Here is a 22,990-nt window from a genome sequence, read left to right on the forward strand (position 1 = left end):
TGGAAAAGCAGTCATGGGTCGGGGTAGATGAAGCACCCGGACAGGGAAGGGAGCAGGGAGCAGCACCCACGTGCCAGGGGCCACGGCAGGACCCGCTCACTCCCTGGTCCCAGCCCAGTCCCGTCACAGTGCTGGGACACCAAGCTCACCCAGGACATGTCTCCCATCTCAGGGTGCCGGATCCCTAGCGGTTGCATGCACGGAGGCTACGCCCGGCTGAGCCGAGCCACGGCTGTGGGGCGACACCATGGCAGCAGAGCCCCTCTGGCTGCTCCCGCTGCCGAGCCATGGGGTCTGTCCGTGGCCCCCACCCAGGGGAGGCGAGGGGCAGGCAGGCCTGGAGGGAAACCCAGGCTGGGGTCGCAGCTGGCTGGGGCAGGGATGGGGCTGTGCCCCATGGGGGACAGCGGCTGCCTGACCCCAGCCACCCTCCCCAGCCCCATGGGTCACCCTGACCCCAAAGCGCAGCTTGGCCGGAGATAAGCGGGATGGCTGGCGGGGCGCCGGCGGGTTCTGGGAACTGCCCCTCCTCCTGCTCCTCCTGCCCACGGCATGGCCAGCCTGCCATGGCCAGCAGCCCGGCTTCAGTTGCCCCGTCACCCCAGGCACCCCTGCCAGAGACTTTAAACCCGGCCCTGGCTCAGCTCCGGACACACACGACATCCTTGGCAGCACCATGAGGCTGGGGACTTTCCTCCTCCTGGGGCTGCTCATCCTCGGGGCAGAGCCAGGCACTGCACCAGAGCAGAAAGGCGGTGAGTACTGGCAGGCAAACCCGGCAGCTGCCAGGCACAGGCACCCTGGAGCCAGCTCCTTGCACCCGGCCCTCCCGCGCCCTTGCCATGTCCCCTCTGTCTCTGCTCAGCACATGCTGGCACTGCCTGGCACATACTGGTGGGGGCTGTGTCCCTGCGCGCCGCGCCGCTGCCTCGGGGAGCCCGCTGCCACCCCGGGCTGCAGGGGCGTGTGTGCGTACCGCGCACCCCCGCGCCCTGCGTGCACAGCAGCTGTCAGCACCCAGGGGTGCCATGCGTGGCAGGGGCCCTCCTGGCCTCCCTGGGCACCCCCACACCGACACTGGCAGACCTGGATTTGGGACGTCTGTGCCTGCAGAGCCCAGCGCCTGGCCTGGCGCCGAGGAGAGGTCTCAGGGCAGAGCAGGGCTGCGTGGCGAAGGCAGGAGCGAGGAGGGTGCTGGCGGGGGCAGGCAGGGGCTGGGCAGGGGACCGGGGCTGCGGCCCCGCAGTGTCTGGGCTCTGCTTCTCACACCTCCCGTCCCTTCCCCACCCCTGCATGTGGCCCCCGACCACGGGGACGGACCCAAACTCCGGTGGAGGGGCCAGGGCTGCGGGTGCCACTTCCTGGGCACAGCCCCCCGCTGCCAGGGCCCCCTGGCTGTGGGACGATGCCGGGGGCGGTTGTGCCCGGCTGCGGTGCTGCTCTGCCCGCCTCGAGACAACGGGCGGGTTCCTTCTTTGTTTTAACCAAACAGCTGCTGTTTGGAGTGAAACCTCCCAGCAGTGTCTCTGTTTGCAGCCCAAACAGCACGGCCCTGCCAGGAGCCGGCAAGGGCTGTTTGCAGAAACTGCTGCTCCCGTGGCATCCTCCAGCCGGCGGGCAGGAGCTGGGCATGGGTGCCAGCTGGAGCTCGCCCACACCTCTGCCAAAGGCAGGGCTGTCCTGATTTTCCCAGTGTGGCCAAGATGAGCACAGGGTGTCAGGAGGAAGAGGAGGAAGAAGAGGAGGAGGAAGAAGAGGAGGAGGAAGAAGAGGAGGAAGCAGTGGCAAGGAGCATGCCACTTGCAGTGAAGATGCACGGGGCAGCAGGATGCTCAGGGATGGATCCTGACCTCCAGACGGTGCTGGCTTGGTGCTGGCTTCTCCCTGGCAGGGCCAGCAACACTCCCTATGGCACTCACTGCCTTGCAAGGGCACACACAGCCCCGTGCCATGCCATGCCATGCCGCGCCATGCCACACTGTGCCATGCTGTGCAGTGCAGGTCTCAGTGTGGGTGTACGGCAGCCCCGGGGCCGTGCTGCAGGGGAATCTCCAGCCCCGCTCCAGCCAGTCCCTCTCCTGCCACAGCAGCAGGGCTGCCAGCACCCCAGGCTCTGCCTGGCAGCCCCGGGCATTGCCATCGGCCGGGGACTGCCACGCCAGCAAGGGAGGGTCTGTGTGAGCCAGGCCCCTGGCCTGGGGCCCCGAGAGGCCAAGCCCCTGCCAGGACTCTGCCCCCCAGGCTGTGCTCCCCGCTCTGGTCCCCTGTCCCCTTCAGGGGGGACCCATGCCCCACTCCCCAAGGGACGGAGGGCGAGGAGCTCTGCCGCCTGGTGCTGCCCTGACGCCGCCGTCCCACCGCAGGGGAGCCCCAGAAGCCGGGGAGGTGCCCACGGGACTTCACGCGTTGCCTGCGCCTGGAGCCCCCGCTCTGCACCAACGACTCGAGCTGCCCTGGCTGGCACAAGTGCTGCCCCCACGAGTGCCGGCTCCGCTGCACCCCCCCGGCAGAAGGTACGGCACTGCGGCACGGCCACCGGCACCACCTCTATACCAGGGCAGCCAGCACCCTTCTCCCCTGTCCCTGTCCCCATCCTTGTGCCATCCCCATTGCCACAGAGCAGCTCTCCACACGCTGCTGGCAGCCTCCTGCCCACGGCTCCCAAGGCCGGCATGGGGCATGTGGCGGGGTCCAGCCAGGGTCAGGCAGAGCGGTCCCACAGGGACAGGATTCCTGGTGCTGCCCTGGGACGCCGCTGGCGCAGCCTCACCTCTCAGCCCCACGCCAATCGGTTTTACAGAGAAACCCGGCGCCTGCCCGGCAGCGGCCCCCGAGGGTCTCCTTTACCCCTGCTCCTTCCCCTGTCTGGAGGACAAGGACTGCCTGGGAGCGCAGAAGTGCTGCCCGCTGGGCTGCGGCCCTGCCTGCCTGGAGCCGGTGCAGGGTAAGGTCTCCACGGGGGCCAGCTGGGAGCGCAGCAGCAGGAGAGCCCCAGCTCACATGGGGCAGCCGCAAGGCCCCTCTGTGCTGTCGACATCTGCCGCCTCCCTGCTGCCATGGGCCCCTGGGGCAGCCGCACGCCGCTTCCTCTACACTGGCAGCTCCTGGTGGCTGCCAGGGAAAGAAACCCAAGGCCAGGATGCGGCTGCTGGGTGCTGGGCATGTGCGGACCATGGCAAGGGGCCAGGGAGCCCCGGGGCAGGCAGGGCAGCCAGCTGGGGATGCTGAAGCCTCACGTCTGCTCTGCTCCGCCAGACCAGTCCAAACCTGGGGAGTGCCCTGCGGCACAGCCAGGGCCGGCAGGGCCATGCCGGGAGCAGTGCCGAGGTGACAGCGACTGCCCCAATGCACAGAAATGCTGCAACAGCAGCTGTGGCCACCAGTGCCTGCCAGCAGCCCCAGCCAGTAAGAACGGACGGGATGGGCAGCACAGGCAGGGCCGTGGTTCGGGGACCAGGGGTGATGCTGTGGGGCTGCAGCCGCCCCGAGGCACAGAGCTGTGGCAGAACAGGGGCCCCCTTACCCCATGCTCACTGGGGTGGGCTCTGCCAGGGCTGGCAGGAGAGCCGCTGCCTGTCCCCGACCTCTCGCTGCTATCCCCAGTGAAACCTGGTGCCTGCCCCACCAGCCCCCCGCCGGGCACCAACCCACTGTGCTGGGAGCCCTGCGCCCAGGACACCGACTGTCCTGGCAGTGCCAAGTGCTGCGCCCTCGCCTGTGGGCTCACCTGCCTGGCCCCGCTGCATGGTGAGCCTGGTTGTGCCAGGGGCCAGTGCCGCCCGCACCCCGCACCCTCCCCATGCCAGGGCCTCCTGACGACGTGGTGCCACGGGGGGTGAGCGCTGCCGGCAGGGCTGCGGCTTCGGCCATGCACCAACATTGCCCGGACACATGCACAGGGGGACACAGTGCTCAGGGCTGCAGTGCCACCGCAGCATTACCCGCAACAGGCAGAGAGGGGCTGGGGTGGGGACCCACCGCACAGTACCCAGGTGGGTGCTGGGGAGGGGAGGGGACAGTAAGGCCACCATCCTGCTCTCACCTCCTCCCTGCTGGCACTGCTGGCCGGGCCCTGCTCTGCGGCACAGAGGACGCCAGCCCTGCCCCAGCCACCCCGCAGCCACACCACCAGCAGAGGTGCCGCCAGGACCAGGACTGTGCGCCATCCGAGGTGTGCTGTCACCAGCGGTGCAGCCGGGAGTGCCATGCACACAGCCAAGGTGAGCGGGGCAGGAGCTGCCCCGGAGCTTCGACAGCTCTGCCTGCCCTGGTCCCCACGGCTGTGCCTCCGAGCGGTGCTGGGAGCTGAGGGGACGGGGACCCCGGCGAAGCAGAAGGGAAGGGCTGCAGGGACCCACCTGGGCTGGGACCCCTGGGGACCTGCACCCTGGCTACCTTGGGCGTGGAGCGGGGCTGGGTGGGAGCACAGGACTGACAGAGGGGATGGATGTGTCCCAGTCCCTGCTGGCATTCCCAGCCCTAAATGCAGCCGCAAGCCGTTTGCCTCTTAGGGACCCCCACGGCTGCACCAGCCTGGCAGGAGGGGACGAGGTGCCAGAGCAACGGAGACTGTGGCAGTGGGGACACGTGCTGCAGCGGCCAGTGCACGTGGTTGTGCAGCACTGAGCACCAAGGAGGGACGTGGTGGGCAGCTGAATCTGGCGAGCCACGGGGGCAAGGGCGGCTCCTCTCCGCAGCCCCTGGGCAGAGGGGTCTGGTGCCAGCCCTGTGGTTCCCGAGGGAGGAGATGCTGCAGCGTTGCCACAGGGCAGGGCTGTGCTGCGGTGCCTGCTGTGCCTGGGGCTGCGGTGCCAGGGGAGCCACGGTGCCGAGGCAGCTGCATGCCCTGTGGGGGTGGCCGGGCTGCGGTGTGGGTCCGTGCAGCCGTCCCAGGGGCACCGCAGCCACCCCGTGCCATGCCCTGCAGAGAAGGCTGGCTTCTGCCCGGCCCGCGCGGGGCTGTTCCCCAGTTACGACTGTAGAGCCTGGTGCCGGCACGACGCCGAGTGCCCCGGCAAGGAGAAGTGCTGCCTGCGCGGCTGCGACTACATCTGCCTGCCCCCATCCCAAGGTGTGAGCCGCTTGGCCCCGCACCGGGCAGGGCAGGGAAGCAGCGGGCAGGGGTCCCTCCCCCAGCTGCGGGGGCTGCAGGTCTGGGAGGGGGAGGCCCCACCATCGCCCACCGCACCCTCAGCCCCGCTGCCTCCTACCCCCAGAGAAACCGGGCATCTGCCCCCTGGCCAAGGAGGTGCCAACCACCGCGGCCCCATGCGGCGCTGCCTGCGCTGGGGATTGGCAATGCCTGGGGGCTGAGAAGTGCTGCGGCAGCAAATGTGGCCACGTGTGCTTGGCCCCTGAACGAGGTGAGGGACAGTCGCCGGGGTGGCAGTGTCACACACTGCCGGACACGCTGGCAAACCTCCTGCGGGGCAGGATGCGGGGCGGTGCTGCCGCAGGGCAGGCTCAGAGCCCCTGGGGCACAGCCATCAGTGTGCCTCGAGGCTCTGGGAAGGCGGGTGCCCACAGCGCGGCAAGATGCTTGCCCCTGCCCCTGCTGCCCCTTCCCGCCCCTCTCAGACAAACCCGGTGAGTGCCCGAAGGTGAGGCCATGGCAGACGCCGGAGCTGTGCGTGGAGGAGGACTCCTGCACCCACGACAGGGACTGTCCCCGGCAGGAGAAGTGCTGCTTCTCTGGCTGTGCCATGCACTGCGCCCGCCCTGCCAGAGGTGAGCGCTGGCAGCCCAGCCACTGGCACGGGGCAGCGGCGTGCAAGCAGGGCTGGGACGCGTGGGGACTCCGCGCCCTCGCCTGGCTCCCCTCCACCCGCAGAGCACCCCGGGGAGTGCCCTCAGGCAGAGCCGTGCTGGGACCCCCGGCGCAGGCACGGGAGCCGGTGCCTGGATGACAGCGTCTGCCGGCGAGAGGAGAAGTGCTGTGACACCGGTTGCGGCTGGGAGTGCATGGCCGTGCCCAGAGGTACTGGGAGCAGCCTGCCTGGGGGGAGCTGGCTGCCAGCGCCCCAGGGCGGCTGGGTGACAGTGGGTCGCTGTGCCCCTGCAGAGAGCTGGGACAGGGCCGGCGGCCAGTGTGCAGAGGAGTGCAAGGTCGACTCGCAGTGTCCCCGGGGACAGAGGTGCACCAGCACTGGCTGCGGCCGCAGCTGCATGGACATCCCCGGAGGTGAGAGCCAGCCAGGCCCCCTGGGAGCCACGCGGGGCTGCCCTGGGGTGCCCCACGGTGGGGTGCGCCCAGCCAGGTGCCCCCAGCTGGGTGCTTGCCTTGCAGGCAGAGTGGGAGTGTGCCCCATCCCCAGCGAGGGGGGAACGTGCCTGGACCTGTGCAGCTTCGACGAAGAGTGTCCCTGGGGCCACAAGTGCTGCAGCAATGGCTGTGGCCACGTCTGCACACCAGCCTCTCTGCAAGGTCAGCCCCTTGCACCAGGGCACGGGTCCCCCTGCCCAGCTGAGCCCAGTGGGGATGGGGCCTGCGGTCCCCCCGGCACCATCCCTACAGGGGTATCCTGGCCCTCCCTCCCCGCTGAGGACCCTGCGCCGTCACCGCGTTGGAGCTCCATGCCAGGGGCTGCCGAGGTGGCCGTGCCCGCAGGATCCCGCACCCTCCCCGCTCCAGGGACATGATCTGCCCCTGTCCTTCTTTCCACGCCTCCCTCTTTCCATGCACGTGATGAGCACGCACAGTCTCAGCTCAGAGCCGCCACGTGACTGTCCTCTCCTGCCCGCAGAGAGCAACGCCGCGGTTGTGCCGCAGCACCATGCCGAGCAGTGCGCAGAGGAGTGTGAGGCCGACTCACAGTGTCCCTGGGGACAGAGGTGCACCCGCATCAGCTGCGGCCGCGTCTGCACGGACATCCCTGGAGGTGAGATGCAGCTGGGCCAGCCAGGGCCCAGGCGTTGCCCCGGGAGCCATGGGGTGCCCCCAGCCAGGTGCCCCATGGTGTGGTGCTCTGCCTTGCAGGCAGAGAGGGAGCGTGCCCCATTCCCAGGGGCCGTGGGACATGCCTGGAGCTGTGCAGCCTCGACGAGGAGTGTCCCTGGGGCCACAAGTGCTGCAGCAACGGCTGCGGCCACGTCTGCACACGGGTGCCTGGTGGTAAGGGGGCTCAGGGCCACTGAGCTGGGGCCGGCACCAGGGCTGGCACCGGGGCACACAGGGTGCCAGCCAGACTTGCACGAGGAGCACAGCCCTCAGCACACTGCCAGCTCGGCATCGCCACAGGGCCGGCTCCTGCTGCTGCGCCATCGCTCTGCTCCCGGAAAAGATGCACTTTTGGGGCGAGGGGACCCGCAGGGACACGGAGCGGGAGGAAGCTCTTTCCAGAGCTGGCCGTGCTCAGCTGCAGCCATGGCCACTGGTCCCTTGTCCCCACAGCCTCGGGGCTCCCTAAAAGCACGTCCTCCTTTTCAGATGCTGTGTGACAGGAGAGCAGCAGCTCCGCAGCAGGAAGACACCTTCATTAAGGGACACGGGGTAGTCACAGGCCCCAGCTGGCCTGTCCCCTCCCACCACCTCCAGCAATAAAGCATGTGCGTGGCCACCTCCAGCCATCCCCGAATCTTGGCAGTGCCGGGCTGGCCACACCAGGCCCTGGGGTGGCCCCTCGTGCTCCGGGAACAGCCCCAGCATCACCCTGGGTTCACTGGCGAAGGGATGGTCCCACCAGGGCTGGGGCCAGGAGGCTCAGCCCACACCAGGGTCGGCACCACGGGGCCAGCAATACAGTGCAGGCACAGCCCCGGGTCTGGGGCAGGCTGCAGGATGGGCACCACCCCGGGCATCCATCGAGGCGGGGGCCGTTTCTCCTCCATTAGGTTGCTTTAGCTCCCAGCCAGGTCATGTCGGCAGCTTGAGGGCAAAGCCAGGGCTGGGAGCCCATCCAGAGGGGCAAGCCCTGGGGCCGCCAAGCGTGCTGCTGAAGGTGCCCACCGCCCGGTTCAGGCAAGGGGCAGCCCAGAGGGACGGGCACTGCCTAGTCCTGCCCACGTGGGCAGGAAGGACAAGACCCAGACGTGCTCATCCAAGGACCTGTCCTTGTATTGAAGTGTCACAGCCCCAGGGGAGGGCCGGGCTCCTCCAGCCCGGCACCACGGCATAGGAGGGAGCAGCCATGCTGCCACAGGCACACGTCCCTGTACTCGGGCTGGCAAGCATCCCCAGGCAAGCCACAGCCCCCGGCACGGCCGCCCTGGGCAGCGGCGCTCGTCGCTGCCAGCCCTGCGAGGAACAGCTCCCTGCAGGGACGGGGATGTGGCTGCCAGCAGCAGCTTCCCCCAGGCAGGGGCCATGCAGAGGCCGCCGCACTCCCCGGACCAGCGCTACCGGGCACATGGCACTGACAGACAGCGGGTCAGGAGCGGGGCCGGGCAAGCCATTGCTGGGGGCATGAGCAGCTGCCGGCTGCAGCACATGGCATGTGGCACACGGCTAGTTACCAACGTGGGAGCAGGCCTGGAAGCACTCGCCCTCGGTCTCGAAGTTATTCCTATTGCCGCCGCAGCCGCCATAGATGAACTCCTCGCACTGCTGGCTTGAGGCGTTGAAGAAGAAGCGGCGGAAGAGCGCCTTGCAGCTCCCGCAGACAGAGGGCAGATAGCAGAAATCTGCGCAGTCCAAGGGGGACAGGCTGAGCCGGGGATAGGACGGGGACGCCGCCAGGCTTGGCGCTCCCAGGGCCCTCGGAGAAGTCTGCACAGCTCCGGTCCCCTCTTGCCACCGAACCCTTCCCGGTGGCAGGCAGCTCTGTGCCCACCTGCCCCATGGCCCCAAGCACCAGCAGCCCAGGTGCTCCCCCGCTGCACAGCGTGGTGCCCCCCGGGGTCTGCAGGACTCGGCAAGAGCTCGGCAGCACCCCAGGGAACCCCCTTCCCTGTTTGCTTGGCTCACCCCTCCTGTCACCCGCCCCTGTGCTCACCACGACACCACTCTAGAGCCCCACCACCGCGGCACCGAGCCCTCACCCAGCACCGGCTCCTGGCACGTGTAGCCGCACTTGCTGGGGCAGCACTTGGTGTCACCGGGGCAGCCGGCGTCACCAGTGCAGTGGGAGCAGGAGGCGTTCCTGCGGCAGGCACCACAGTCCTCATCCAGCGGGTCCTCCACCTCCGGGATGTGGTAGCAGTACCCAGGCTTCGCTGTGGGACACAGCGGCCAGGACACTGGGGAGGGCTGCAGAGCGGGGGGCTGAGCAGCCCCCCAGTGCCCCAGGGCTGGACCCCAATCGCGCTCAGCCCCATGTTCCCCCAGATGCCCGGCACCACGCGGAGCAGCAGGGAGTACCGGGTGGCAGTGGCACCTGGGAGCATCCCTGTCCCCAGGACGTGCCCTGGGCGCACTCACCCATCCTCGGCTCCTCTCTTCCAGCCGTGCGCAGGGCCGGGTCAGACCACGTGGCAAGGGGCAGCAGGGCTGCGAGGAGGAAGAGGCATCCAGGAGGCAGCTCCATGGTGCTCTGGGCAGCTGGGTCTGGGCCCTGGGTGCGGCGGGCTGGGATTTAAGGTGTGCTGGTGGGGCGGAGGGAGCAGGGCTGGTGCCCAAGCCCGGCTAATTGCTGCCATGTGGGTAACGAGCCACACCCATGCAGGGCCCAGCCTCCCTGGTGGCATCTCGGCCAGAGCCCTCAAGCTGGGGGGACCGGTAGGACGGGACGGCTGTTCCAGCACAGCCCACAGGGAGCCCAGCCAGGTGGCGGCAGCAGCATGCCCAGGCTGGGCTGGGGGCACTGGCCGCACCCACCCGCAGACCCCTGGGGACGAGCTGGTGATGGGTACGGGCAGGGGGAGGTCAGCACCGGCCTCTCCGCTACCAGTGAGTGTGGTGGTGCTGTGCCAGGACACAGAAAGCCGCCAGCTCTGGCACAGCCATCAGCCGGGGAAGGGTCTGGGGCACCATGCGCTGCAGTGCTGCTCTCCCTGCAGTGCAGGTCCTCAGTGAAAGGCTGCTCAAGAGTCATATGGGGGACTCTCCCCTTCTCCCCGGTTTGACGGAGGGCATCCCGGGTGGGACAGTCCCACGCACGGGGCTGAGCCTGTGGGTACCACCTCTCGTGCCGGCCATCGGTGCTGCGGAAGGGAGGTCCCGTGGGACAGTGACGCTTCTATCCCCTTCCCACCCTGCAGGCACTATCGGCCCTTTGCCGCCCACCTCATCACCCTCTCCCGTTTTGGGGCCATCCCCTTCACCCACTCCCTTCCCAGGGGACTGCCTGCGCAGAGCTGTGCCCCCCAGCAGCCCCCTGCTCCCAGCAGCGGGTTAGGGTGCAGTGGCTGCATTGCACCGGTGTGAGGGGCATCCCCTGGGGACGGGACACGGCTCGCAGCCTGCCCCATGCCTGGCCGGGGCCAGACCCATGGCAGCGCAGGGCTCCCGGCGCTGGGCTGGGTGGCAGGCGGGTTCCCGGCATCCCACCAGCACCCGTGGGCGGGCGTGGGGCGAAACCTGCCAAAAGGAGGGAGAAACAGTTTAAGCTGTTCCCATTCAGAATGAATAATTGTCTTCCTAATTACTGCTGTAATTACTGTCCCAAGGGGGAAGCAGAGGGGGAGGAAAGCTCCGTGGGGAGAGGCCAGGAAAGTTGCACCCAGGGTGGGGTTTGGAGGGAGATGCCAGGACCCGCCCGTGCCCCACCACAGCTTTTCCCTGTCTCCTCCGCATCCCCAGGACAGAGACCACAGCAGCGTGCCCGGCGTGGGGCACGGTGACGTGACAAAGCCTGAGCGGGGCGGGAGCAAAGCCAGAGGGACATGCCAGTGGGAATCAGAGGGCGCAGGGTCAGGGCGGGCAGTGGGAAGGGGACCCCTGTACGGGGACCACGGTGGTCCTGGGGCTGCAGCTCGACAGCCACCCTCGGCATGTGTCCCACGACCTTGAGGTGTCCAGAACATTCCCGGTGGCACTAAAGTTCCCAGCCCCACGCCCTGCAGGAGGGCAGGGCCACGGCACCAAAATCCACCAGGGCTACATTTTTTCCTGCTGTCTCTCCACGGTGTCTCAGCCGCTCGGGTGATCATTGTAATGACTGACATCATCTTCCAGAGGAGCCCCTGCTGTCCCTGCACCGGCGGTAACGCCGTGGCCAAGGCACAGGGACGCCGCGGTGGACACGGGAGCTGGTCCCGGGGGCGCTGGGGTTCGGGGCACCGCAGAGGGGGCTGCTTCCAGGCAGATGTTGGGGTTGCACACAACAGAAAACCACGCCCCACGGGGGACCCGTGTCTGTGACCCCTGCCCTGCCCTACTGCCCGTGTCCAGCTCACGCAGCCGGGGACGCACAGCGTGAGTAATGGGGCGCAGCTGCACAGGGCAGAGCTGCCGGCCACACCATGGTGGAAATAGTGACCGGGGCAGCCCGGCCCAGGGAGCACCCAGGAATGTGGCACCTCCCAGGGCGGGCACCGAGCGGGGACAGGGAGGGAACAGGGATGATGGTCTGCCTGGCCTGGGTGTGCAGCAGGAGAGGGGCTGGGGGAGCCGAGGGGCAGAACGAGTCCCCCTGGCTGCGGCACATCCTGGCTGGCCCCGCACGGAGCCCGCTGGCCTGTCAGGACCGACACTCCCTGGGGCTGACACAAGCTGGGCATTGTCCCCACTGCCGACCCAGGGACAGGGACAGGGACAGCCCCTGTGGGGAGTGGGGATGCCCTGGCACAGTGGAGCCAGTGCTCCCTGCTGCTCCTCGCAGCTCTGTGTGCTCCCGGGACAGATCATCCTGCTTGCACGTCACCTCCATCCCGCACGTGGGGACACACCAGGAGAGGGTCCCCACGTAGCCGGCTGCTGGCAAGCGCGTGGTGCCAGCCAGCCAGCCTGGACTGCAGATGGGCACACACAGTTTAGATGGCACATGCACATGGAGCATGGATCGCACACACACGCACACGTGTCCACACCTGGCCTGCTTGGATTGTACGTGCGCACGCACACATACACACACGCACATGCAGGCAGCCAAGCGTGCCGGAGCCCTCCTGCCTTTCCCAGGGATGGGTGCTCCCGGAAGGGAGCAGGCAGGGAAAGCCCCGGCAGCTCCAGTGCCTCCATCCTTGCGACACGCTGCACCAGCAGACCCATCTGCTGCTCTTCCCACCCATGGCTCTGTCTGTGCGCAGAGCCACATGGCAGTCACTTGGGCCCTGGCTCTCCTGGGGGACCCCAAAGCTGCCCCCAACACCGTGCTGGGCCACAGGCTGCACCTGCGGCAGGGGCTGTCCCAGGAGCTGCTGACTGTCCCTGGGGCTGCACCGTGCCAGCGCCGCATGGGGCTGCAGACCGGTCTGCTGGTGCAGTGAGTTGCAAGGATGGAGGCACCGGAGCCAACGGGGCTTTCCCTGCCGGCTCCCTTCCGGGAGCACCTGTCCCTGGGGCCGGGTGGGCACCGGCTGGCCGGGAGGTGAGGGGCCAAGGGGCCTGTGGCAGCGCGGGACTGTGGACCGCGTCCGGTCACAGGACGTCCCTCGGGAGCCAGCGATTGTTCCCAGAGGCAGAACAATGCCCGGAGATCTGCCAGGGCACCACGGGCTGCTCCACAGCGCCCAGCTGGGGAGCCACCTTCGCTGCCTCGGCAGGACCAGCCCCACACCGGGGTCCCCCAGCCCCTTGTTGCCGCCTGGCCTGTACCTGTCCCCTGCAGTGGGAAGCTGCACTGGCTGCTCTTGTCTTGTGGCACAGCATGGCGTGGCACAGCATGGCGTGGCACAGCACAGCGTGGCACAGCACAGCGCAGCACGGCACAGCTCTCAGGGCTGCACAGAGCCCAGTGCTGAGCAGCAGCACCTTTGTGCCTCCCTGCATGGCTCGTCCAGCAGCAGCAGCCTGCAGGAGGGAGGGGACGGGAGGGTTCACGCTCAGACGGAGCGTGCCGGGTGCTGGGGCACGGACCAGGTCACTGGAACCAACCTCCAACCCCGAGAGGATTTAAACCCCTGCCTGGACAGGCAGCCCCTGCGCCATGCGGCTGCTGTCGCTGCTCCTGCTCCTGGGCCTCTGCTGCCTCTGGGCCCGGCTGGTGTCCACAGGTGAGCACGGGGTGGGCACGGGGCGGGCGCGGGGAGCCGGCAGGATGGTGCTGCATGAGGATGTGCGGCCACATCATAGGGACGAGAGCAGCCATGGCCAGGGTGCAGCGCCCCAAACAGCAGTGCCATCTCCCCACACATCCTTGCACACTGCAGAAGTGATCAGCAAACCCCCCGGCAGCTCCCCTGGGAGGGGTGCCTGGGGTCTTGGGAGCCCTCACCCCCAGGGCCCCGCTGTGGGGCTAACGGCTGTGCCCTGGAATGCCCCGAAGGGAGGGCTTGGGACATGGATGCTCCTGTCTCTCCCCAGGATTCACCTAGCCCCTGCCTGGACCTGGACCGAGGACCCAGCGTGTGCAGCCACCCTGCACCAGACAGCCAGACAGCTGGCCATGGAGGGATCCATCAGCTGCTGGATAAGCACCCGTCGCCCTGATCCCACCTCCACCCTCTCACCCTCAGCTCCATGCTGAGCACAGGGGTCTCTGTGCCCCTGCACCCCCCAGTAAACCCAGTCTGTGATGAACACTGGCTGGCTCCTGCTCTGTCAGTCTCCTGGCGAGCCCCTGCTCGCCTCCGTGGGACCTTCAGCTCCTGCAGGAGGGATGGGGTCCCGGGCAGGGGATGTGCCACCGCAGCCGGCGGGTCCCCAGGGACCTGCTCGCAAGTCCTGCCCAAACTCCACAGGTCCGTCCATCCCTGCTGGGACCAGGCTCGTTCCTATTCCCGAAGACCCTCCTGGGAGCAGGCACCCGGCAGGACCCCGTTGTACCCCCAGAGAGGACCCGGGCTTGCCCGAGGGCCATGGTAGCACAGCCAGCCCCAACCTTGCCTTGGTGCAGCTCTGCAGCGGGAGCGTGGCCGGGCTGCCCTGAGCCCTCGGGGGTCAGCCGGGGCTGCCCCTCGCATCCTGCACAGGCAGCGGTCCCCCAGCTCCTGACCCCGCTGCCAGCACAGCACGGCCCAGCACGGCACGGCCCAGCACGGCCCAGCACACCACGGTGCAGCACGGCACGGCGCGGCACGGCGCAGCACGGTGGGCACAGGCGAGGCTCCATGGGACGCATGAGCTCCCAGCAACCTGGCACACCGCCTGTGCAAAACCACCAGATCTGGGACCTGTGGGTGTCCATGCCCACATGGGTCCTGGCGGAGCCCTGCCACGGCAGCTGCTTTCGGACGATGCTGGGGGGCCTTGGCCACGGAGCAGCTCACCCCAGGGAGCCCCAGGGAGCTGGGGGGGACGAACCTCACGGGGAGCTTTCTCCTGGCCCAGAGATGCTCTGCTGGTCCTGGGTGTGCGCCTGAGCAGGGTGATCCCTGTGGCTCTCCCACGGGGGACAGAGTCGTGCTGCTGGGCAGAGAGCCCTGCCAAGCCCATGCCAGGCAGGAGCAGGCGTGGGAGCTCCCCATGCCCGGGGCAGGGCTGGGGCAGCCACGATGGCCTGGCCATGCCAGGCACTGACGAGGGACAGCTTGTCATGCCAAGCCAGTGGCCCAGTGTGGGGTTTATTAGGAAAGAGAAGGTCCTGCCTGAAACGGCGTTGGTGCCCGGGACCGGCCCTGGCAGAGTGAGGCAGAGGAGGAGATTGGGGGTGGCCGCCCCTGCACCCACCCACCGTGGGCTCTCCTCGCCCCACACACTCCTCACACACCCTGCAGCATCGGTCACCAAGCATCATAGCCATCACCACCACCATCATCATCACTGTCATCATCATCATCACCATCATCATCTCCATAGTCGTCGTCATCATCGTCATCATCATCATCATCATCACCATCGTCATCGCCATCACCATCACCATCTTCATCACCATTGTCATTGCCATCACCATGCTCATTTTTATCATCATCATCGTCGTCGTCGTCGTCATCGTCGTCGTCACTGTCATCATCCTCCACACTGTCACCCTGGTCGGACTCAGGCTTCTCTCCCGCCTCAGGCTTCCCCTCACTCTCCGGCTTCGCCCCGCTCTCTGGCTTCTCCCCCAGCACAGGTTTCTCCCCAGATGCCGGCTTCCCCCCAGCCACTGGCTTCCCCCCAGTCTCCGGCTTCTCCCCAGCCACTGGCTGCCCCGCGGTCTCTGGCTTCACTCCGGTCTCCGGCTTTGCTACGACCTCTGGTTTTTCCCTAGTCTCAGTCTTCCCCCCACATGCTGGCTTTTTCCCCAAACTAGGTTTCTTCCCAGCATCTGGCTTCCCAGCCAGCATGGGCTTGTTCCCCACCGCAGGCTCCCCCCCGGTCGCTGGCTTCTTCCCTGACGCGGGTGGTGGCTCAGCCTCGGGTGGGCGCTGGTCCTGCTCCGCACCCGACTCCCACTTCCCGTCGGGGGCAACCCTGCCAGGCAAAGGGCTCTTCCCCAGTGGAGTGCTTCCAGGTTGCTGTGGCTGCGGCCGCCTGGCAGGGGCTGCTCCGGGGAGCCCTGGAAGGGAGCAGAAAGCAGCAGCGTCAGCCCCGGGGCACCAGCCCTGTGCTGCCCTCCCACCCATGGCTCCCACCTGTGGCTCCCACCCGCCAGCACCGCGCGTCACCGCACAGGGCTCCTGGATGGGCAAAGCCCCCAGGGATCTGCCCCTTGATAGCTCAGGCTCTCAGACTTGGCACTTTGGTGCTGAGCCAGGCCATCAAGGGCAGGATGCTCCCCACACCCGCGGCAGCCGGCTTTGCCGCGGTGCTGCATGGCTGCCTTCTCCCCTGCAGCTTTTCCCGGTGGGATCTCAGGCCTCTGCCTGCCTGCTGCTGCCTGCATGGCCAGGGCCACACAGACCCCCGGGGCCATGCCAGCGCTTCCCAGCGCACGGCAGCGTTGTGGTGGGGCCGGTGCCCGAGGGGCCCTCGCCGCCAGCAGCAGCAGGGCTGCGGAGCAGCCGCCGTGGGAGCTGCAGCATGCCTGCCCGCCCAGGCACTCCTGGGCGTCTCTGCACCGGGGCCAGCACCTGCCCGTGGCCCCGGCTGCATGGGGCAGCTGGGTGAGAGGCGGCACAGTGCCACACTGCAGCCTGTCCCGGCACCTGCGGTGAGCCCCGCATCGCCCAAGCCCGTCCCCACCCCGCTCCCCCCACGGCTCCCCCAACCCTTGCAGTCAGTGGCACCGGCAGCTGCCAGCACCGCGCAGAGCTTGGAGAGCTGTGCCAGGACTTGGAGAGGAAAAGCAAGGAAATGTGTATGTGCATCTGCATGTCTGTGTGTCCTGGGGTGCTCCCAGGGGGGTGCAAGGGACAGGTGAACACTGCACCGTTGACTGCAGCAACTTCTTGACAAAACAAATACAAGTAAAAATACAGCATGTGCTATTTAACCAGGGCATAAATATATCACTAAGCCTATTTAGGAAGTCAGCCCGCACACTCTCCCATTGAGCAGCAGTGAGCGATCCTGCTCGGCAGCAGAGCGGCGCGGCACGAGGCTCCCCACGGGCAGCGCTGGCGCCTTGGCATCGCTCTGGGACAGGGAACAGGACCAAGACGTTAGCAATGGAGGCACCAGCACCGCCGGCTTGCTGGCAAAAAGTGGGTTGTATCATAAGGCTTAAAACCAGCCTGTAAACTGAGACCGAAAGAAACGCAAGTTTCTTCAACACATTTTCATCAGCGTGCGATGGCCCCAGCATCTTGTTACAGAGCAACAGCAAAGCTGGCTCCCACTGCACGGGAGCTGCTGCTGCCTCGGAGTTTAAGCCTTAGAGTAGAACAGCCCAGCTTGCAACACGTGCAGCAGCGTTCGGAAAGAAGGATTCTGTAAAATCTCAAACACTGCTTTCAAAGTCACTTCGCTGCTCATTCAAAAGAAATGCAATTTTCACTTCTTTGAAAGTTGGCCATTTTTTTTTTTTTTAAAAAAAGAGGAGGAAAAATAATTCTTTGAGTGTTTCCTTTCTCCCAGAGCTGCACCTCCCTGGTCGGGCTGGTGCTTTCAGAGGGCTCACGGGGGGCAGATGCCCTGAACCTGCCATGAAGCAAAGCGTGGGGCAGCTGCCAGCCCGGGCGAGGAACGCGCTGCGCTCTGCTCTGAGGCAGGCACGGGCGGGCGGGCAGCAGAGCTCAGCCCACTGGAGCTCGGCTCTATCAACCTGCTGGTTCTCGTTTTGGTTAGAGATGCCCCGAGCAGCGCTGTGAGGGGTGGGGGTCCCCACCTGCCCCAGGGGGGTCCCAGCCCTGCGGCTGGAAGCTGCTCTGCCCAGCCGGGAGGGACCATCCCAGCCCCCCCAGTCTGGGTCCAGCCCAGCCCAGCCCGGCCCGTCTTGGTCCCATCTACAGCACCCCAGGGCTCTGGCCGAGCTGGTGTTTCCACCAGTCCCTGCCCTGGTCACTGGTTCGAGTGACAAACCTCCTCCCAAGCATCCTGGCAGCTGTGTGCTGGTACCACCGGCGTCTCCGTCCTCAGCAGGAGCTTTGCAGAACTCAAAGATTATAAAATGTAAGCAAGGGCTAAACCTCACAAGGGCTACAACTCTTCACAGGAAGCTTTCATAAATACAAGGGTGAAAACAGACATTTAGGCACACATCACTGAACATCATCATCAACACTGATCTGTTGAAGATCTCTCTGCTCGTTGCAGGCGGGTCGGACTGATGAACTTCCCTTCCAACCCAAACCATTCTATGATTCTATGAGAATGCGGAAAATATTCTTAGAATCTAGAGAGGCCGGGTATTTCCAGCGTGTCCATACTTGCCTGCGGTGGGTGCTGCCTGCAGCTCTGCCCACAGGGCAAGGAGCCCCAGCAGGACGATGCCTCTCGCCGTCATGCTGCGGAGCCAGTGGCCGGGGCTGAGCCGGGCAGCAATTTAAAGTTCCTCCCAGACAGCCCGGGTCTGGGAGTGGGAGGAAGCAGCTCCCAGGTGACTTGTAGGAACCTCCCACGTTTTACTGTAATTCTGTTTTCTAAAGAGCCACTCCAGCTGCCTTTCTCCACCCACAACCAAGGCAGGAGCAGGATCCAGAGTCGGCTGCACACCGCGGGGAGGGCAGCACGGGGATGGAGAGGACAGAAGGGGGAACCCCAGCTGCAGAGAGGCGGATTCTTCACCTCTGCCCTTGATGGGACTCCCCACCACCTTGCTGAAGGCTAGGAATGACCCCTCCACCACTGCCGCCCAGCAGTGCCCAGGGACAAACCGTCCTCCCCAAGCCCCAGCGCGCAGGACGCTGCCAGTGCCTCCCTGCGATGCCAGGCGGGAAGAGGCAGGGCTCCCCGCACCTGCTCCCAATCGGCTCCATTCCTGCCAGTCCCTTTGGGCAGGTCCCACCCCGGGGTCTGGGATCCTTCAGACGGCACTGGTCCTGCCACCAGTGCTGCCACTGTCGGGGCATCTCCCGCTTCCCCGAGAGCATTCTGGGAGATGTGTGAAGGAGCGGGCATCCAGCGCCGCTGCTTTATTAAATGGGATTTGCAAAGACAGTCCAAATTAGCCGCAGGGAAGGGAAGCGCCAGCACAGAGGCAGCCCCGTCCGGAACGGCACCATCTGCCACCGTCCCGCGGGAGCACAGTGCTCGCTGCACTGGCCCTGTACCATCGCCTTGGTGAACTGCTGTATTTAAAAACCAGCAGGAATAAATATCCCTGGCAGCCAGGCCACTTCTCGTACTGCAGCACCACCGGTTTCTTTTCCTCATGTTGCTGCTGTGTTAAAACCGTGAGGGAGAGTGTGGTGGGAAGCACTTACATGCAAAACCTGGTGCAGTTTTAAAGATGAGAGCTCTCGACCAAGACGGGGCATCTCCTGGAAGACAGCAGCAGCCACGCCGCTGCTCAGAAAGATGTTTGGCAAACTGTGAGCGAGCTTTATCAACAGCAGTGGCCACTTGCACTGCCCCAGCGCTGGGCTCTGCCGTCCCTGCCCCACAGCCCCAGCCGAAATGGGCGCAGGGGATGAGCACCCACCCGGGCAGCAGTGCAGGGGAGCTCCCTCCTTCCACGTGCAAATGCCCCTTGTTCCCAAGGCTGCTGTTTCGCATAGGAGCCACTATTTGCAGATTTTTGCGGGCCCAGTATTCAAGGATTCTTTTGAATATCTGTCTCTAAATCCAATATTTTGTTTGCTTGTTCCATTCACAAGCAGTGTGCTCCAGCTCTTTTGATGTTACTAATGTAAATCTCCAGGTTTTGGCATCCAAATGAGCGAGCTCAAAGTCTCCTCAGCAAATTGACACTGTTCCCTGGCCCCATGGGGTCCTTCTTCTTTGTGCCCTCCCCGAATCCCCTGTTACTGTGGGGCAGCCCCACACAGACCTGGGCACGCACCGGGAGCAGGCAGAGCTCGACACAATCCTTCATCCAGCCCAGCTGGAGACGCTGGCAAGGCGGCCTCAGAGCAGCTTTCTGGGAACCCTTGAACGTAAATTGCAGGGTTTAGTGTCCATGAATGAGTGCCCAATTAATTTACACATGAGCATTCAATAATTGCATGCATGAGCACTGAATGAGTTCACGCAGGAGCACGCAGTTATCACGTGCACAAACACCAAACTGGTTCCCGCAGGAGCACCCAAGCAGCACAGCACGGGGACCCAGGGGAGCACGCGGCGTCCGTAGGCAGCATCGGCACCCTGCCAGTGCACGCACAAGCACCCTGTGCGTTCACCTCTGAGGGCTGTTTTGGGCACAGACTGCCTGGTTTAGGCAACAGCATGTGTGTGGGAGGAGGCCAGGGGCTGCCCCGAGCCGCAGCCGGTGGGCACATCTGTCATCTCTAATCAATGAGCAGAAGTTTGTGTTAACTGGCAATAGATTAAATTAATTAAAAATTCCCTTGAGTTGAGACTATTTTGCCCACGGCCAAGACTCCCCAGCCTAAGGACAAGGCTGAGCATCCTTTTCACCAGGGCGAGTGCCCACAGTCCCTGGAGAACCGTAAGCAGAGGAACCGTTTCCCCTCGGCAGCTGGGGAGCGGACCTCAGGCTGCTCCCCCCGCTGTGAATCCAGCAGAAGGGTCTGCTCCAGTGAAACGGTGCTCCGATGAAATGGAGCTCTCTGGAGGGAAAAGGCTTGGGATTTCAAGGGTGAGAGGTCGCCCAAGGTGAGGAGAGCACGGGAATCTGCCTTCAAAGCCCAGGCCCAAACTGCCAGCCTTCACCAGAGACCCACATTAAGAGTAAATGAAAAATTAAATGCACTGCCACATTTACTTCCCTTTTCTCTGCATCTGATTTCAGGGTGAAGACTTATTTAATACATTTGAGATAACAGATTAAGTAGTAATTTCAATTATGTGAGTGTCAACCCATTTAAATTAAGTTATCCTCAAGTCACACAGAAGTGCTAGTCAGAATCCGGTTTTGCATTTTTTTCCTTCCCCACTTAATTATTTCTTCTTCAACTGCACACAAACCAAAGTGCAATCAATATTATAGGAGAACTTAAGGACTGATCTGGCCAGGACCCACCAGCACCAGGCGAGAATGGGTCAGACTTGCTGGATCAAACGACAAACAGAGTTTAAATCTGCAACTGTGTGGCGATTGAAAGCAATTGGTTTGAGGTCGACATTATTTCTACAATTCTACATGCCACTTGACACGAACACTGAAAAGGCGAAGTTCCTGCTCAAAGAGCTTTCCGTCAAAGTCACGTCGAAGCGATGCAGGGGCAGTGCAAGGGACGCGACTCAGGAGCGGGACAGTGCACAGCTCCGTGCTGCCAAACCTGTGTGGGAAGAGGGCTCATTGCAGGAAATATGCTTTAAGTACAGGTTGAGTCTTCTCCTCGTGGCCATGACTCAATTTGGATGCAATTTCTACACGAACCACCCATGTCTGTTGAAGATCCAGTGTTCCACACCTCGCAGCTCCACGACTTAACGTGACGGCCCGGTGCTTATCACGCGTTGCTGTTGCTGTTAATCACCATCGAGTCGGACACCCCACGGAGCAACCTGTGCCGTCCTGCTGGCGTTGGCAGTGTTGCCTCCCTTCCACGCAGCCGGCAAACCATCTGGAACAACTTGCGGGATTGCAGGGCTCCTTCCAACCCCGGGACTCCTGTGGGGGAGAGCTCTGCCCCTGCCCCTGCCCCGCACTCACCTGGCGGCTCCTCCTCTTGGGAACAACGCCATCCTTCTGGCACGTTTCTGGTTTAGCAGACCATAATCTTGGTTAACATTTAGGGAACTAATGAAGGAGAATGCCTTACAAGAACAGCTCTACTGAAGTAAACACGTCAGAAAGATGAAGCCTGCAGGTCCTGTTCCAGCAACATGATTCGGATCCCGCAGAGCAGGATCGCACCTGCACCCATCGCACGTGGCAGCGCAGGTCCGTGGAGAGCAGGATGTGCACCAGAGCCCTCCAGCTCGCTCTCGGGAGCGACCGGTGATCACTATATGCCCACCAGGAACATTATTTGGGTCTCCAAGTGCTTTTTGGTCATGTTGCCGCTCTCCTCATCAGCTGTTTCCCGACTCTCATTGATTACCTGCAGTGCAGCACCGGTCTCGTGAGAGGTCAGAGGGTGAATAGAGAAAAGGAAACCAAAAAATCGCGTCTTCTGCTGCGGCAGGACACGGCAGGTGTGTGCAGCCCCTCACCAGGACCTTGCAGACACTGGTGCTGCAGTCATTTGCAAAAGAAGACACCAGAAGAAAGAGCAAATGCCCGTGGTGAGGAGCAGCACTGCTCCTGCAGCCGGATCCTCCCGCAGACAGCTGGGCTGGGGCTGGGGCAGGTCATCGCTAAGCTGACACAGAGCTCGCAGCGTCCACATAAATCCTGCTTCCGCGGGGCAGCAGGGGCTCGCCTCAGACCCCCTCCACGCGCCCACCCGGCTCCGCAGACACGGAACGTCCTGAGGCTGACACGGATCGATGGGAAAGGGGCTCTCAGCATCCAAACCGCTTGGTTTCTCTCCCTCTTCTTTTCCCCTTCCTACCCACCTCAACCCACTGAAACACAGACTCTTTGCCATGTCCTACCAGCTGTCTTTCTGTGGAGGCTGGTATAATTTTACAGCGTTTGATCCTAAGAAGTTATGTTATGCAGTTAGTTTACCGGCTACGATCCCATTCCTCCTTCCTGACCCCCTGTGCTGCTCGTCCTCTTACACCGCAGCCCTGCGGTGACCTGCACGGGCAGACCCAACACCGTCGTGAGGATCCAGCAGGGTAACAGCTTTGCCTGCAAGAGTCTCGCTGCCAAACCAGGAGGTGGGACCAGGCTCAACAGGCTTTCCGCTGCCGCCAAAAGCCTGCCTGCCCTGAGGACACTGAGGGACAGACGGGACTTGTCCAAAGTCTCTCTGAGAATCAAAAAAGCACTCAGGTAACCTCAGCTGTGAAATGGCTGTTTATCTCTGGCAGACATTCCCAGGCTGGCGTGTTTTGTCATGTGCACCTACCGCACAGATCCACGGAAAAATTACTGTTAAAAGCCGTGGACTGGAGGAGAACCAAACAAGTCACCTCATCGGTTACATTTAGGTGGTCCCTGACAGACGTCGTTCTGACGTGCTCTTAAAAAGACATCCCTATCCCTCCAAAGACAGGGACTCCTTTATTGTGAATTTGTTCCAGGATTTAAGTGTTCTTGTAACTGGAAAGTTTTTCCAAAGATCTGCTCCAAGTCTCACTTGATTCAAACCAACACAAGGACTTTTTGTCCGCTCACAGCGAGTACAGAGAGCAACTGATCGCTGTCCTCTCTGCAGCACGCGGACAGAGCTGAGCCCTCTCTCCTTCGAGCTTTTGCAGGTTAAACAAAACCATCCTTTTCACCTTTCCCCACGAACTTCTACATCCATAGTTGTTTTTCCTGTCCTCTGGACAACGTCCAGTTTTTGTTGCTAACAATTTGGAGCAGCCAAAATAAGCACATAAAAGCCCAGTGCTGATGATAACGAAGTTATGGCAACAGCGATGACGACTCGATTGGCCCCACATCCACAGGGTGGGTTTGTGTAACAGCCTGATCTCATCCCAGGCTGATGCAGCCCCGGCCACAGCGGCAGGAAGGAGACACCC

At 64.1% G+C, this 22,990-nt stretch overlaps 2 protein-coding genes across 4 annotated transcripts; one reads left to right on the forward strand and one right to left on the reverse strand.

Annotated features, from left to right (window-relative positions):
- The first annotated feature begins 561 nt into the window (after positions 1–561).
- LOC104018344 (uncharacterized) lies at positions 562–7,556 on the forward strand. 3 transcript variants are annotated; one of them, XM_087750030.1, is made up of 13 exons: positions 562–755; positions 2,364–2,513; positions 2,801–2,944; positions 4,089–4,220; positions 4,928–5,071; positions 5,217–5,363; positions 5,578–5,727; positions 5,831–5,977; positions 6,062–6,181; positions 6,287–6,424; positions 6,744–6,878; positions 6,977–7,111; positions 7,427–7,556. In XM_087750030.1, exons 1-13 carry the CDS (start codon positions 677–679, stop codon positions 7,435–7,437), a joined length of 1,632 nt encoding a protein of 543 aa, XP_087606156.1. In that variant the 5' UTR covers positions 562–676; the 3' UTR covers positions 7,438–7,556. The 3 variants fall into 3 exon arrangements, with proteins under 3 accessions (XP_087606156.1, XP_087606157.1, XP_087606158.1); XM_087750031.1 differs by lacking the exon at positions 4,089–4,220; XM_087750032.1 differs by lacking the exons at positions 4,089–4,220; positions 4,928–5,071; positions 5,217–5,363.
- A 665-nt stretch (positions 7,557–8,221) lies between these two features.
- Positions 8,222–9,467, reverse strand: SPINT4 (serine peptidase inhibitor, Kunitz type 4). Its single transcript, XM_087750035.1, has 3 exons — positions 9,356–9,467; positions 8,977–9,150; positions 8,222–8,619 (listed from the first exon to the last, which is right to left on the reverse strand). The coding sequence occupies exons 1-3, from the start codon at positions 9,459–9,461 to the stop codon at positions 8,444–8,446; spliced, it is 456 nt and encodes a 151-aa protein (XP_087606161.1). The 5' UTR covers positions 9,462–9,467; the 3' UTR covers positions 8,222–8,443.
- Positions 9,468–22,990: the final 13,523 nt, after the last annotated feature.

This window comes from Nipponia nippon, unplaced genomic scaffold, assembly GCF_047370975.1.
Source record: "Nipponia nippon isolate SJK-2023a ecotype South Korea unplaced genomic scaffold, ASM4737097v1 scaffold_13, whole genome shotgun sequence".
In the NCBI taxonomy this organism is placed as follows: Eukaryota; Metazoa; Chordata; class Aves; order Pelecaniformes; family Threskiornithidae; genus Nipponia; species Nipponia nippon.

Coding starts and splice junctions, on each gene's coding strand:
- SPINT4 (XM_087750035.1), bottom strand. CDS start 9,461: ATGGAGCTGCCTCCTGGATGCCTCTTCCTCCTCGCAGCCCTGCTGCCC. Junction 9,151..9,355: donor AAGAGAGGAGCCGAGGATGG/GTGAGTGCGCCC, acceptor TGTGTCCCACAG/CGAAGCCTGGGTACTGCTAC. Junction 8,620..8,976: donor GTGCCAGGAGCCGGTGCTGG/GTGAGGGCTCGG, acceptor TGGACTGCGCAG/ATTTCTGCTATCTGCCCTCT.
- LOC104018344 (XM_087750030.1), top strand. CDS start 677: ATGAGGCTGGGGACTTTCCTCCTCCTGGGGCTGCTCATCCTCGGGGCA. Junction 4,221..4,927: donor GTGCCATGCACACAGCCAAG/GTGAGCGGGGCA, acceptor CATGCCCTGCAG/AGAAGGCTGGCTTCTGCCCG. Junction 5,728..5,830: donor CTGCGCCCGCCCTGCCAGAG/GTGAGCGCTGGC, acceptor CTCCACCCGCAG/AGCACCCCGGGGAGTGCCCT.